Source organism: Colobus angolensis, unplaced genomic scaffold, assembly GCF_000951035.1.
Source record: "Colobus angolensis palliatus isolate OR3802 unplaced genomic scaffold, Cang.pa_1.0 Scaffold279, whole genome shotgun sequence".
Taxonomy (NCBI): domain Eukaryota; kingdom Metazoa; phylum Chordata; class Mammalia; order Primates; family Cercopithecidae; genus Colobus; species Colobus angolensis.
In genome coordinates, this window is record NW_012116032.1 from 971,219 (window position 1) to 983,806 (window position 12,588).

Genomic DNA, 12,588 nt, shown 5'->3' on the forward strand with positions numbered 1-12,588 from the left:
TCTGTTTTGGTACCAGTACCATGCTGTTTTGGTTACTGTAGCCTGGTAGTATAGTTTGAAGTCAGGTAGCGTGATGCCTCCAGCTTTGTTCTTTTTTCTTAGGATTATCTTGGCTATACAGGCTCCTTTTTGGTTGCACTTGAAATTTAAAATAGTTTTTTCTAATTCTGTAAAGAAAGTCAATGGTAGCTTGATGAGGATGGCATTGAATCTATAAATTACTTTGGGCAGTATGGCCATTTTCACGATATTGATTCTTCCTAACCATGAGCATGGAATGTTTCCCATTTGTTTGTGTCCTTTCATTTCCTTGCCCAGTGGTTTGTAGTTCTCCTTGAAGAGGTCCTTCATATCCCTTGTAAGTTGGATTCCTAGGTATTTTATTCTCTTTGAAGCAATTGTGAATGGGAGTTCACTCATGATTTGGCTCTCTGTTTGTCTGTTATTGGTGTATAAGAATGCTTGTGATTTTTGCACATTGATTTTGTATCCTGAGACTTTGCTGAAGTTGCTTATCAGCTTAAGGAGTTTTGGGTCTGAGACGACGAGGTTTTCTAAATATACAATCATGTCATCTGCAAACAGAGACAATTTGACTTCCTCCCTTCCTGTCTGAATACCCTTGATTTCTTTCTCTTGCCTGATTGCCCTGGCCAGAACTTCCAATACTATGTTGAATAGGAGTGGTGAGAGAGAGCATTCTTGTCTTGTGCCAGTTTTCAAATGGAATGCTTCCAGCTTTTGCCCATTCAATATGATATTGGCTGTGGATTTGTCATAAATAGCTCATATTACTTTGAGATATGTTCCTTCCATGAATACCTAGTTTATTGAGTGTGGGTTTTTGTTTTTTTTTTTTTTTTTTTAGTTTCACTCTTGATGTCCAGGCTGGAGTGCAATGGTATGTTCTCAGCTCACCATAACCTCCACCTCCTGGGTTCAAGCGATTCTCCTGCCTCAGCATTCTGAGTAGCTGGGATTACAGGCATGAGCCACTGTGCCTGGCCTTGAGTGTTTTTAGCATGAAGGTGTGTCGAATTTTATCAGAGGCCTTTTCTACATCTTTTGAGATAATCATGTGGTTTTTGTCATTGGTTCTGTTTATGTGATGGATTACATTTATTGATTTGCATATGTTGAACCAGCCTTGCATCCCAGGGATGAAGTCAAATTGATCATGGTGGATAAGCTTTTTAATGTGCTGCTGGATTCGGTTTGCCAGTCCAACCAGCTCTTCTATGAGAGGATAGTTCAAAAATTATTGTTGAGAAAACCTGAACCATTTATGCAAATGAAGGGCCTAGAAACAAAGAGGCAAGTAGCCATTATCTGATGCGGTTCATCTGCCACAGAGTAACTCCACCACCTTCAAAGAACTAGAAAATACGTCTTTCTGATGTTTCCCAAGACTTGACAGAGTGAGAGGTTTAAGAGAAACCATTGTTGAAAATAATTACCACTATTCAAAAAGCATTTTATACTTTTCCAACGACACATACATTGTATCATTTAAACCTTATAGCAGTTTTACCTGGGGGAAAGAAATGTTATGGAATTTAATTAAAAATACTGTTTTCCTGGCCGGGAGCGACTGGCTCACACCTGTAATCCCAGCACTTTGGGAGGCCAAGGTGGGCAGATTACGAGGTCAGGAGATCGAGACCAACCTGGCTAACGTGATGAAACCCTGTCTCTACTAAAAGTACAAAAAAATTAGCCAGGTATGGTGGCACGCGCCTGTAGTCCCAGCTATTCAGGAGGCTGAGTTAGGAGAATCACTTGAACCTGGGAGGCGGAGGTTGCAGTGAGCGGAGTTTGTGTTACTGCACTCCAGACTGGGCTACAAAGTGAGACTCCATCTTAAAAAATAATAATAAAAATATTGTTTTCCTATTTGAAAACCAATATGTATATATTCCCATGAACAGGTGAATGGATGAGCAAATGTGGTATAGACTTTCAATGGAATATTATTCAGCCTTTAAAAGGAATGAAATTCTGACACATGCTACAAGTTGAATGAATCTCTAAAATATGCTAAGCGAAAAAGGCCAGACACAAAAGGAAAATATTGCATGATTCCACTGATATGAGCCACCTAGAAAAGGCAAATTCACAGAAACAGAAAGTAGAAGAGAAGTTTCCAGGAGCTGGGGACTGGGGAGAATGGGGAATTGTTTAGTGGGAACAAACTTTCTGTTTAGGATGGTGAACACGTTCTGTAAGTAGGCAAGCTGATAACTGCATAAGATTGTGAATTTACTTAATGCCACTGAATTGTACTTAAAGGTGAATAAAATGGTAAATGTTACGTATATTTCACCACACTATCACAAGTGATTTGTGTTCAAAGTTGAAAAATAGAGAGTATCAAATAAACAATAATTATAAATGTTAAAATAGTCATGATTCAACCACCAGGATTACTACTATTAATATTTAAAGTTTGAATGTCTTCTTCTGTAAAATAGAAATAATAATAGTAGCTACACCAGAGGGTTATTATGAAGTTTTAATAAAATAATCTATGTAAATCATTTAGCAATGGTCCTGACATGTAAGCACAATGAATGTTAGCTGTTATTACAGCTATCATTTGATAATCATTTGATAATTTTACACACATTCCTATAATCTGCTTTTTTTTCTGAGATAGAGCCTCACTCTATTACCCAGGCTGGAGTACAGTGGTGTGATCATAGCTCACTGCAGCCTCAACCTCCTGAGCTCAAGTGATCCTCGTGCCTCAGCTTCTGGGGTGGCTGGGAATACAGGTACACGTCACCGCACCTGGCTAATTAAAAAAAAAAAAATGTCTTGCAAAGACAAGGTCTCACTATGTTGTCCAGGCTGGTCATGAACTCCTGAGCTCAAGAAATCCTCCTGCCTTGGCCTCCCAAAGCGTTGGGATTACGGGCATGAGCCACCACGCCTGACCTAATCTGCTGTTTTCAACCTAATAATGTATTGGGAACATACTTTCATGTCCATAAAAAGACACAAGATTTGTTATTTCTGGGCACTCTTTCATTGTAAGAAAATAAATGTGAATGCAAAGCTTAGCTACAATGCTGTTATTGTTAGAGAAAAACTGGAAACTGTCTAAATATTCTGTGATCAAAAATAGAGCTTACAGGTGTAGAACCAAGAGCTCAGACAGACTAAGAAACTTATTCAGAATTACACAGAGGGAGCCAAAACTCAAACCTGTTCCTTTCATTGTAAATATTTAGTATCATTTAGATCAGTATCATTTAGACAAGAGGTTAGACGTTGACTTTTTTGGGAGACAGAACTTTGTTCATTTGGAAGGAATTCTTGCTCTCCCCTCTATCAGTTGTCCCAGCAAAAGTCCCTTTGTTCCAACAGATGCACCTCTTTTACTCTGAAACCATCATCTAGTCAGGAGTCCTATGCAGGGCAGTTTGAATAAGTGGTTTTGAATAAGTGGTGACCTTATCCTGGGAGACTCTCAGCCTTATCTTATTATTATATTAGTTATTATCTTATTATCTTATACTTATTTTTATACTTATTATGTATACTTATTATCTTATCTTATTATCTTAGTCAAATTACTCTACGCAAGCTTAAAGTCCCCTTAATACTCAAAATATATTAATAACTTTTTCCCTCTATTCACAAAAAGATTAAATGATACATTGTAGCAATTCTCAAGTAAATCTCACCATGATCGCTGTTGATCTTTCTTAGAGAGAAAAAGAAAAAATCACAACATAGCAACAAATGGAACATAATGCTTGCAAAATTGCTTTGGGTAATCTTTGTTCAGAACTTATTTGGGTTACTCCTGAAAAGGGGATTCGAGAAAGAAAACTTACATGACCTTATTGTTTAATGTTGCTACCAAAGAAGAGAGAGTTACCTGCCCTTTCAGCCTGGATCAGAGGCATGTTAACAGATGCTGGAGATAGCAACACTGAGCAAAGGGTGGGCAGGCGCACACATGACACACACACCTGTCCTTCTGGAGTTTACATTCTAATGAGGGAAGATAATGTAAATAAAATAAATTAGTAAGATAGTATGCTTCTTTGTGGTAAGTGTGAGAAAAATAAAGATAGCTGAGCATCATCGAATTAATGTACATCATAAATGGAACAAGGATTTTAAAATTATGTATGTATTCACAACATGGTCTCTAACTGAATTAATATCTAAAAATAAATTATAAGTTTATAAAAGAAAAAAGATCATTTATTGACTTGGATCTCTCAGAGTCTTTGTATCATATGGGGAAAATTAAACCTCCTTGCTAAAGATCGATACTTTTGGAACTTTTCATGAAGTTCAGTGACAGAGTAGTACACGTCCAGGCCTTGGGGGAAAAAAAGGTGTTATTCTGAGTTGGCTCTAAGGGAACACTGGCTCATAGGAGAGAAGCACAAATCCAAACCACCATGCTTGGTGCTGGTTCCGTCAGATTTCACTAACTCTGCTCTACAGCTCTCTGCTCTGAGGCCACCATCTTCCCTCTTCAGCGCACCAGACCATCATGTTAATAAGAGCTGATTTGTAAATAGCGTCTCTCTCACTCCATCACTACCCCCCTTTGGCCAGGCTCCTACTTTTCTGCTCAGTGGCACAGATGCGGCTTTGAGCTAAGGGGGACCAAGCAGCTATTAGCAGCAAATGCAGTGAGGGAAATTAATGAAGGGGACAACTAATAAAAGACAGCTCAGGACAGCCAGACTAACTTGCTCTTGCTCCGAGCAGTAATTAACTTTTTTTTTTTTTTTTTAGCTCATGAAGGTAAATATGCCAGCGGCACTGGTCCAGTCTAACTCTTCTTGATTAAAAAAGAGAGCAGAGCTATTCATGGGGAGCTGAGACTTAATCTGTTTTCCCCCCAAGAGGAACAATTTTAAATTATTGTGTGATGTGTTTATAGATCCATGATGTCTAAATCAAGAGACACCTTTAAAGATCAGGGAGAAATGAGGCAGATGAAAGATTACAACTCTCTGAACAAAAGCAATTGTCATCACCTGCTTGGAAGCAGTTTAAAAGAGAGAAACCTTTATCAAAAATTTGCTTCTCCTCACCACCTAAACTGATTGACCTCTGTTCAGTACAAGTGCTGAATGAAAAACAAAATTGAATCCAAAGCACATGGCCGGTCTTAGATGTCAGTGCTAAATATTAGCCTAGCTTGAGGGACTTTTCAGTTGCCTTCTTCAAGCTTCCAGTTTTCATTTTTAAAGGCATTGTTATAAAAAAACAAGTTAAAATGTGGGTTTTCCAAGTATTTTTCAAAATTAATATGGACCCTTTGAAAAGTAAAATCCAAAAATATATCAAGATGAAGTTAGATTTTTGTCTAAAAGTGTTTCTAAAAGCAAACCTATTGGACTTTATTTTTAAAAAAACATTGAAAAGTGAAGCTAGAATAGAGTTTGGAAATACCTGGTATAACCATAAATAGTTGTTCTAACCTTAGGCCTACTATACCAGACTAAGAGACCTACTCACAGTTATACAGCCACTTAGTAACAGAAAGGACCCTAACAACTTAGTCCAATGCTCTGGCTTCTCCAAAATGAAAAAACCCCATCACATACTCTAAGTTAGTAAGCTAATTATAGTACTTCCATTTAATGTGTAGTTTAATCACATTGTCCTTTTAAGCTTGGGTACCAACAGGATCAAATTGTACTTCACAGTGAATTTTATTCATAGGCTCAGGAATCAATCTACTCTTCAAACTGGCCTCTAGACCCATTGAACTACCTCTGGCCCATTCTGGAAAAAAATGGGGCAAAAAACATAATTACCTGCAGGACTCTGTCAAGCCATCTACTCTTCATTCAGGAGAAGTAGGTACCAAAATAATGGGTGCTCTCTTGCAAAACTGACTGCAATTTTGCATCAGTCAGTAACACTATGGAAAGGAGAGTACAGATCCATTTTGTTAATTATTTCCCAAAAGGTAGCAGAAGAACTAGTTGTGAATGATAGAACTTTATACATGCTTATTTCTATAATAATAGTGTGGGCAATTCAAATTAAAGTTAATTAAAATGAGATAGAGAAAAATGAGGGCAGGGGTCCTACATGCTTTGAAAATAAATATGAAGAGTATTTGCCAGGAGCTGGAGGGAAGAAGAAATGAGAGCTGTTATTTAATGAGTATAGAATTTCAGTTTTGCAAGATGAAAAAGTTCTGAAGATTTGTTGGACAGTAATATGAATATACTTAACACTACTAAACTGTACACTTAAAATGGTTAAGATGGTTTTTAAAAATCACTTTTGGAACAGCTGAAGATTTTAAGGCATTAAAACATTCTTACATGGCCCAAAATAAAAATAAAAATGACTTTTAAAATAACAGAATCTTCAAATTCTTCAAAGGTGGACTACCAAGTTTTAGTCAATGATAAGACCCTTTTTTAATTTTGTTGCTACAAATAAGTTATATACTCCCTGAATAAATATACAACTATATTAATCAGGGTAGGCTAAATTACGATGCAATAACAACCAACCACTGAATCTAAGTGGCTTAACTCACAGGTTTTTCTCTCTCATACAACATCCACTGTGAGTGTCGGTGACTCATGAGGACCACCACTCTTTATGTGGTCACTCAGGAGCCCAACTAGCTTTGATATTTTGGCCTTACTATCTTAAGGCAAGAGGGAGATAGAGACAAGCTCAGTTATAAATGGTCTGAGCATGCCCAAAAGGATTAGAGAGTCAGATAGGGCAAAGACTAGGAACATCCTCCACAATATCCAGCAGTAGTGTTTTGTCAGGTGAAACACAATTAACTGAACATCATGGAATGAAAGGAAATAGCAAGCTTTCTTTTGTTTATTTATTTATTAATTTTTATTTTGAGAAATGTTCTCACTCTGTCACCCAGACTGGAGTGCAGTGGTGCGATTACAGTTCACTGCAGCCTTGACCTCTTGAGCTCAAGCCATCCTCCCACCTCAGCCTCCTGAAGAGTTGGAACTACAGGCATACACCACCATGCTGGCTAATTTTTAATTTTTTTTAGAGAGACAAGGTCTCCCTAAATAGCCCAGGCTGGTCTCGAACTCCTCAAGCAATCCTCCCACCTCAGCCTCCCAACATGCCAGGATTACAGGTATGAGTCACCACACCAGACCTCTTCAAGCTTTAAATAAGAGTCTAAATGTAGTGCAAAAAAATTGTGTTTCCTGGAACTTGTAAAAATATTGCCTACCGTGTAGAGCAGATCACTGTAGGACAAGAAATAGTTCTATTTACACAGTAATATAGTGCAAAAGGACAACGAAGTGAATAATCCAATGATTATGAATGCTAATAGATTCTGTGAGATGTCAGTGAGACAGTGCATGGTGTAATCATTGTTGCCTTGTTTAATGTTGTCTTGAGACTTGTAATCCTTTCCAATTTGTTAAGAAAAATTTCTAGAATTTGAAAGTGTGTCATGAATAAAAAAGGGTGGAGAAGCTCAATGTTTATGAATACTGTCTTTCTAGTCCCTTACCAAAAATATGGTAACATTAGAATCAAAATGCCCTTGGGGAGTTTCACTCACTTTAGGTATTGAAGAAAATTGACCCTTTGACTTTCTTCCTTAGAAAGTTAAAGAAGCAGGCCAGGCACCGCAGCTCATGCTGGTAATCCCAGCACTCTGGTAGGCTGAGGCGGGCGAATCACTTGAGGCCGGGAGTTTGAGACCAGCCTTGACCAACATGGTGAAACCCCATCTACTGAAAATAGCCAGGTGTGCTGGCATGTGCCTGTAATCCCAGATACTTGGAAAGATGAGGCATAAGAATCCCTTGAACCTGGGAGGCGGAGACTGCAGTGAACCAAGATCATATCACCGCACTCCAGCCTTGGCGACTCCATCTCAAAGGAAAAAAAGAAGCAGGCTGGAGCAGTAACCACGCCTATAATCCCAGCACTTTAGGAAGCTGAAGTGGGAGGGTCACTTGAGCCTACTGGGAAACATAGGGGAGGTCTCATCTCTATGAAAAATTTAAAAATTTAGCTAGGTGTGGTAGTGTATGCCTGAAGTCCCAGCTACTCAGGAGGCTAACATGGAAGAAACGCTCGACCCCAGGAGCCAGAGGCTACAGTGACCCAGGATCGTGCCATTACCCTCTAACCTGGGTAACAGAGCGAGACCCTGTCTCAAAAAAGGAAAAAAAAGAAAAAAAGAAATAAGCAGAGGCAGCAATTACCCGATTACCTGAAGAACTATATCCAGTCATTGACACCATAGATATTTTCTCCAATCTGCTTTGTAAGGTATTATGGTAATTACCACACCATACATGTGTTATGAAAGTGTAGGTAAGATACAGAGTAATGTGGAGGTGAGAAGGGTACCACTGGCCAGTGCCTTCATCAGTTCAGCTTCACCTCCTATAGTTCAAAACAAAATGGTTCTGAAAACTCTCGGACGTTTAGAAAACTCTCCCCAATGTAGACCAGAGAAGCCTAAGATGCCAGAACAGTTCTACTCAAGGAGAACTGAACCACTTTAAAAATTGTTTGCTTACAGAATAATAACTGAAAATGTCAGATGGAGTCTCCTACATCTACTGAAAATTATAGGAAGGAGTTTCTATTGCAGATACCATGAAAAACTCTACTGGATGTGTTTATGCGTGCACATGCCCGATGTCACACAGAGATACAGTCCAAAATCATCTCCTAATTCAAGAGAAACATTGGATGTGAACTCAGGACTTCCGAGTTCTTTACTGTTTTTCCAGAAAAATTATGTTTTTTTCTTGTCTGCTTCCAAGCTGTTGCCATGGTAATTTTGAGGGTTAGGGGAAACATTATTAACTTAGACAGGATTTTTTTAAACTATCTTTTTTATTATTTATTTATTTATTATTATTATTATTTTTGAGATGAAGTTTTCACTCTTGTTGTCCAGGCTGGAGTGCAGCAGTGCGATTTCAGCTCACTGCAACCTCTGCCTCCCGGGTTCAAGCGATTCCCCTGCCTCAGCCTCCCGAGTAGCTGGGATTACAGGTGTGTGCCACCATGCCTGGCTAGTTTTTGTATTTTTTTAGTAGAGACTGGGTTTCACCATGTTGGCCAGGCTGGTCTCGAACTCCTGACCTCAGATGATCTGCTTGCCTCCCAAAGTGCTGGGATTACAGGCTTGAGCCACCGTGCCGGGCCCTTATTTATTTATTTTGAAATGGGGTCTCATTCTGTCACCCAGGCTGGAGTCCAGTAGTGGGATCTCATCTCACTGCAACCTCTGCCTCCAGGGTTCAAGTGATTCTCCTGCCTCAGCCTCCCGAGTAGCTGGGATTACAGGCATGTGCCACCAACCTCGCTAATTTTTGTGTTTTTCGTAGAGAGGGGGTTTCAACACGTTGGCCAGGCTGGTCTAGAACTCCCAGCCTCAAGTGATCCTGCCGCCTTGGCCTCCCAACGTTCTGGGGTTACAGACATTAGCCACCACACCTGGCCTAGATAGGTTTGATTTTAAAAAACACCTTTTTGATCAGTCTAGGCACTGTGATATTAAAAAAAGTATTAATTCATTGATACAATGATTATCTGAAGTTTACAGCTAGTCTTTAGTTAGTTTCACAGGTATGTTCAACGTTTTATCTCACTTGACTTCTTTCCCAAAATTATCTGGAAAGTAATGCAAAAATAAATCATATCCTCATATTAAATCAACCTTCTTGTATTAGTTTATATATGATGTTTCAGTAGATGTAAAAATATGAAGAAAAAAACAAGATTAAACTTATCTCGGAATCCTTCGTGTTTGATTACTTCAATGCATAGCAAGATTTATGTATTGAAAAAAAAGGAAAGAAAGCAATGGCAAGCCTGTGGGGTTACTCTTTTGTCACACTGGCACTAGTTTGGCTTCTTTCGGCTATTCTTATGCCAAGGAGGCAATAAACCCCCTTGAGAGTCATAGAGCTACCCGCGGAGCCCTGACGGTGCAGAGAAGCTTTTATGCCAAAATACAATACACAAAGGGATCATAAACACGTTTGAAAAGGAAGATGACCTCTTTGTCACTTGGAATTAGGCTTTATTGCAAGCTGCTGCCATGGAAACCATCCCCAACTCTCTCCATATTTTAAGGCTTCCTGTTTCCATTTTACATGGACTTCAGCACCTTCATTTAATCCTTTCTACATCAAATAAGATAGGTGAAAGGTTTTGGTTCTTTGCTCCATTGTTTAACGTCTCCACGTATGCCTTTAGTTATGGAGCAAAAAGGAGTATAAGTGAAATCGAGGATTTGAGTGCAGATGGAAACAAAGAGAAGGCGATAATGGAATTATTAGAAAGAAATGGAGACAGACACTGGTGACACAACCTGCTGTACAATTCGACAAGATCTATCAGAGAAGATATACACTCCGTATTGAATCTTTAAAAAGCCAGCTGCAGTCCAAAAAGGCTACTCTAGGAGATGAGTCCTTTGGAAATAACTTTAACATGTTGCCTCTTGCTTTCTTGCATGGCTGGACTTCCATGTGCAGTAAGTAGAGTCTACCAGGTTACACGAATCTAAACAGCTGCCCCCAAAGTCGAGCCTTAAAAATATGTTTCCATTGGGAAGAACTGTGGATCCCTGGTTCTTTTTTTCCTAAGAAATATATAACTTTTGTTTTGTAAGAAAGTGAATATGCAGAAAACCGAATGCTTACATAGTTACAGCCTTGAAAAGTAAAAGCAAAGATAACCAAGTAAAAAGAGAATTGACGATGAGCTAACTACCGCTGAAGCTCTGCGATCCAAAAACTGCTGGGACATCTGAAGAATGGCCCGGGGTCAGTTCGGTGAGATGCGGGGCTTAGGAGGAGAAGGAGTGGGACCGTGGGCGCGCAGGTGTTTCAAGGATCCTCCTCCTTCCCCCTTCCATCTCTGATTCCATCTCCAATTTGGATCCCGGGAGGCCGAGCATCTCTCACGCGGCTGACACCTCTACAGGCTGGAGCGCGAAGCCGGCGCCTGTCCGTGTGATCAGGGAGGCCTGGCCTTTCACGCGGTGTTCTCAGTCAGTAATCCAAGTTGGCATTTCCCCCTTCGCGCTCTGAGCAGCTGGAGAAGCAGAGAATGCGAGCGAAAGCAGACAGAACCACCCCTATCTCCCTTCCCCCGACCCTGGCACCGAGAGGGGGAAAAAAGTCATTCGTTGTAACACACGCACCATCAGGATTCTTTCCCACTCCATCCTCCCGACTCACGCCACCTTGCAGGGAAATAATAGGTCCGGCCACACTGGCTTTCGCGTTCTGCTTTCCGGATGACTGAATTTCTTTGCTCGCCTCTCCTGTCGGGGACCATCTGAAACTGTCTCCAAGCTGCGTTCCCAGGGAACCCCCCAACCCCCACTCATTTCACTCGGGGACTAAAGAGCGACTCACTTCAACGTCCTCCGTAAAATGAACCCCATCTCGGCTGGAAAAATCAAACTGGGGAAGGAAAAACGCGTGGGGGGCGAGGAGAACCGCTCCTGCAGACCTGGGCCCTCCTTGGCCCAGGGGGACCCCTGCCGGTGCCCACTCGGAGCCACGTGGGGCGGCCCCAAGGAAGATGCACCATCCCCCCCAAACCAAGGGCTTTGGAAAAGAAACTGCAGAGAACAATAAGAAGCACGGAGGGCGGGGGGGGGGGGGGCGGGGGGGAGTGTCTGATGGGGTGATGAGAAAGCTGGCCTTTCATCCCTCCTTTTTTGGACATTCCTTAAGTTTAATCATTAAAGTGGTCCTTAAAAAAGAAGCCAGCAGCTTAACGCTGCTATTTCTGACAATCTGCCCCACACACTGTCAGCGAAGTGAAAGATCTGAATCTAGCTTTGTTGCTTCGCTACCAATAGCAGACTTGGGGAGACCAAACCTCCGATTTCTGGCCACATCAAAGCACTGATTATGCAAATTCCCATTTTTTTAAAGAATAAAAGAAAATGGAGGGGGTATTATTTATCACACAATGAACCCCCGTCAGGGCAGGAAACAATAGATCAGACCAGATAGCCCTTCTAGCCCCAGGCTGGGGGAGCGAGAAAGGCGGGTATTGGAGCCCTCACGTTTTATTGGTCTAACCTAATTTCACTAATTCTCTTTTCACACATTTATTTTGCGAATTCGGAGGCCGGGACTTTCACGCTCCCGGGAGCGCCCTGCATTGGCGCGATTCAAGAGCTGCCCACTTTATTTAATTAATACATTCAAAGCTCGCTTGGGAGCCCGAGGGGGCTCGGGGGAGACCGAGGCTGGCGGTGAAGAGGAGGCGCTTTTAACCGGTTCCAGGTGTCGGTGCCCAGAAGTCACAACCGGCCCAAGGGTGTGCAATGCAGGGGGGTGTACCCAGCGGGTGGGAGCGCCGCAGCTCTCAACCTCGCCCTCAAGCCAGGCCCTTTAGCAGCCGGTGACCCAGACTGACGGGTGGGCGGCTGAAGCCGGCCTTGGGCCTAAACGCCCTTGCTGGGTCATAGGACTAGGCTTTGGGAAGTGCCGAGTGGGCCCTTCCTCCCTCCTGGCCAAAGCCGCCCGGGGCCTTCGCCTCATCTGGGACACCTGGGGAGCCCACCCAGTTCTGGTCCAGGTGCGGCGGGCCAGGGAA

The 12,588-nt window shown here is 41.5% G+C and overlaps 1 protein-coding gene across 1 annotated transcript in view; it reads right to left on the reverse strand.

The window, feature by feature from the left end:
• The window catches only part of LOC105516268 (proteasome activator complex subunit 3-like), a gene marked incomplete at its 3' end in the record, with an annotated part of 31,438 nt that extends 19,870 nt beyond the window's left edge, over positions 1-11,568 (reverse strand). The window contains exon 1 of the mRNA XM_011948383.1: positions 11,488-11,568. Coding sequence (XP_011803773.1) covers positions 11,488-11,568 — 81 coding nt within the window. The remainder of the gene's footprint in view (positions 1-11,487) is intronic.
• Positions 11,569-12,588: the final 1,020 nt, after the last annotated feature.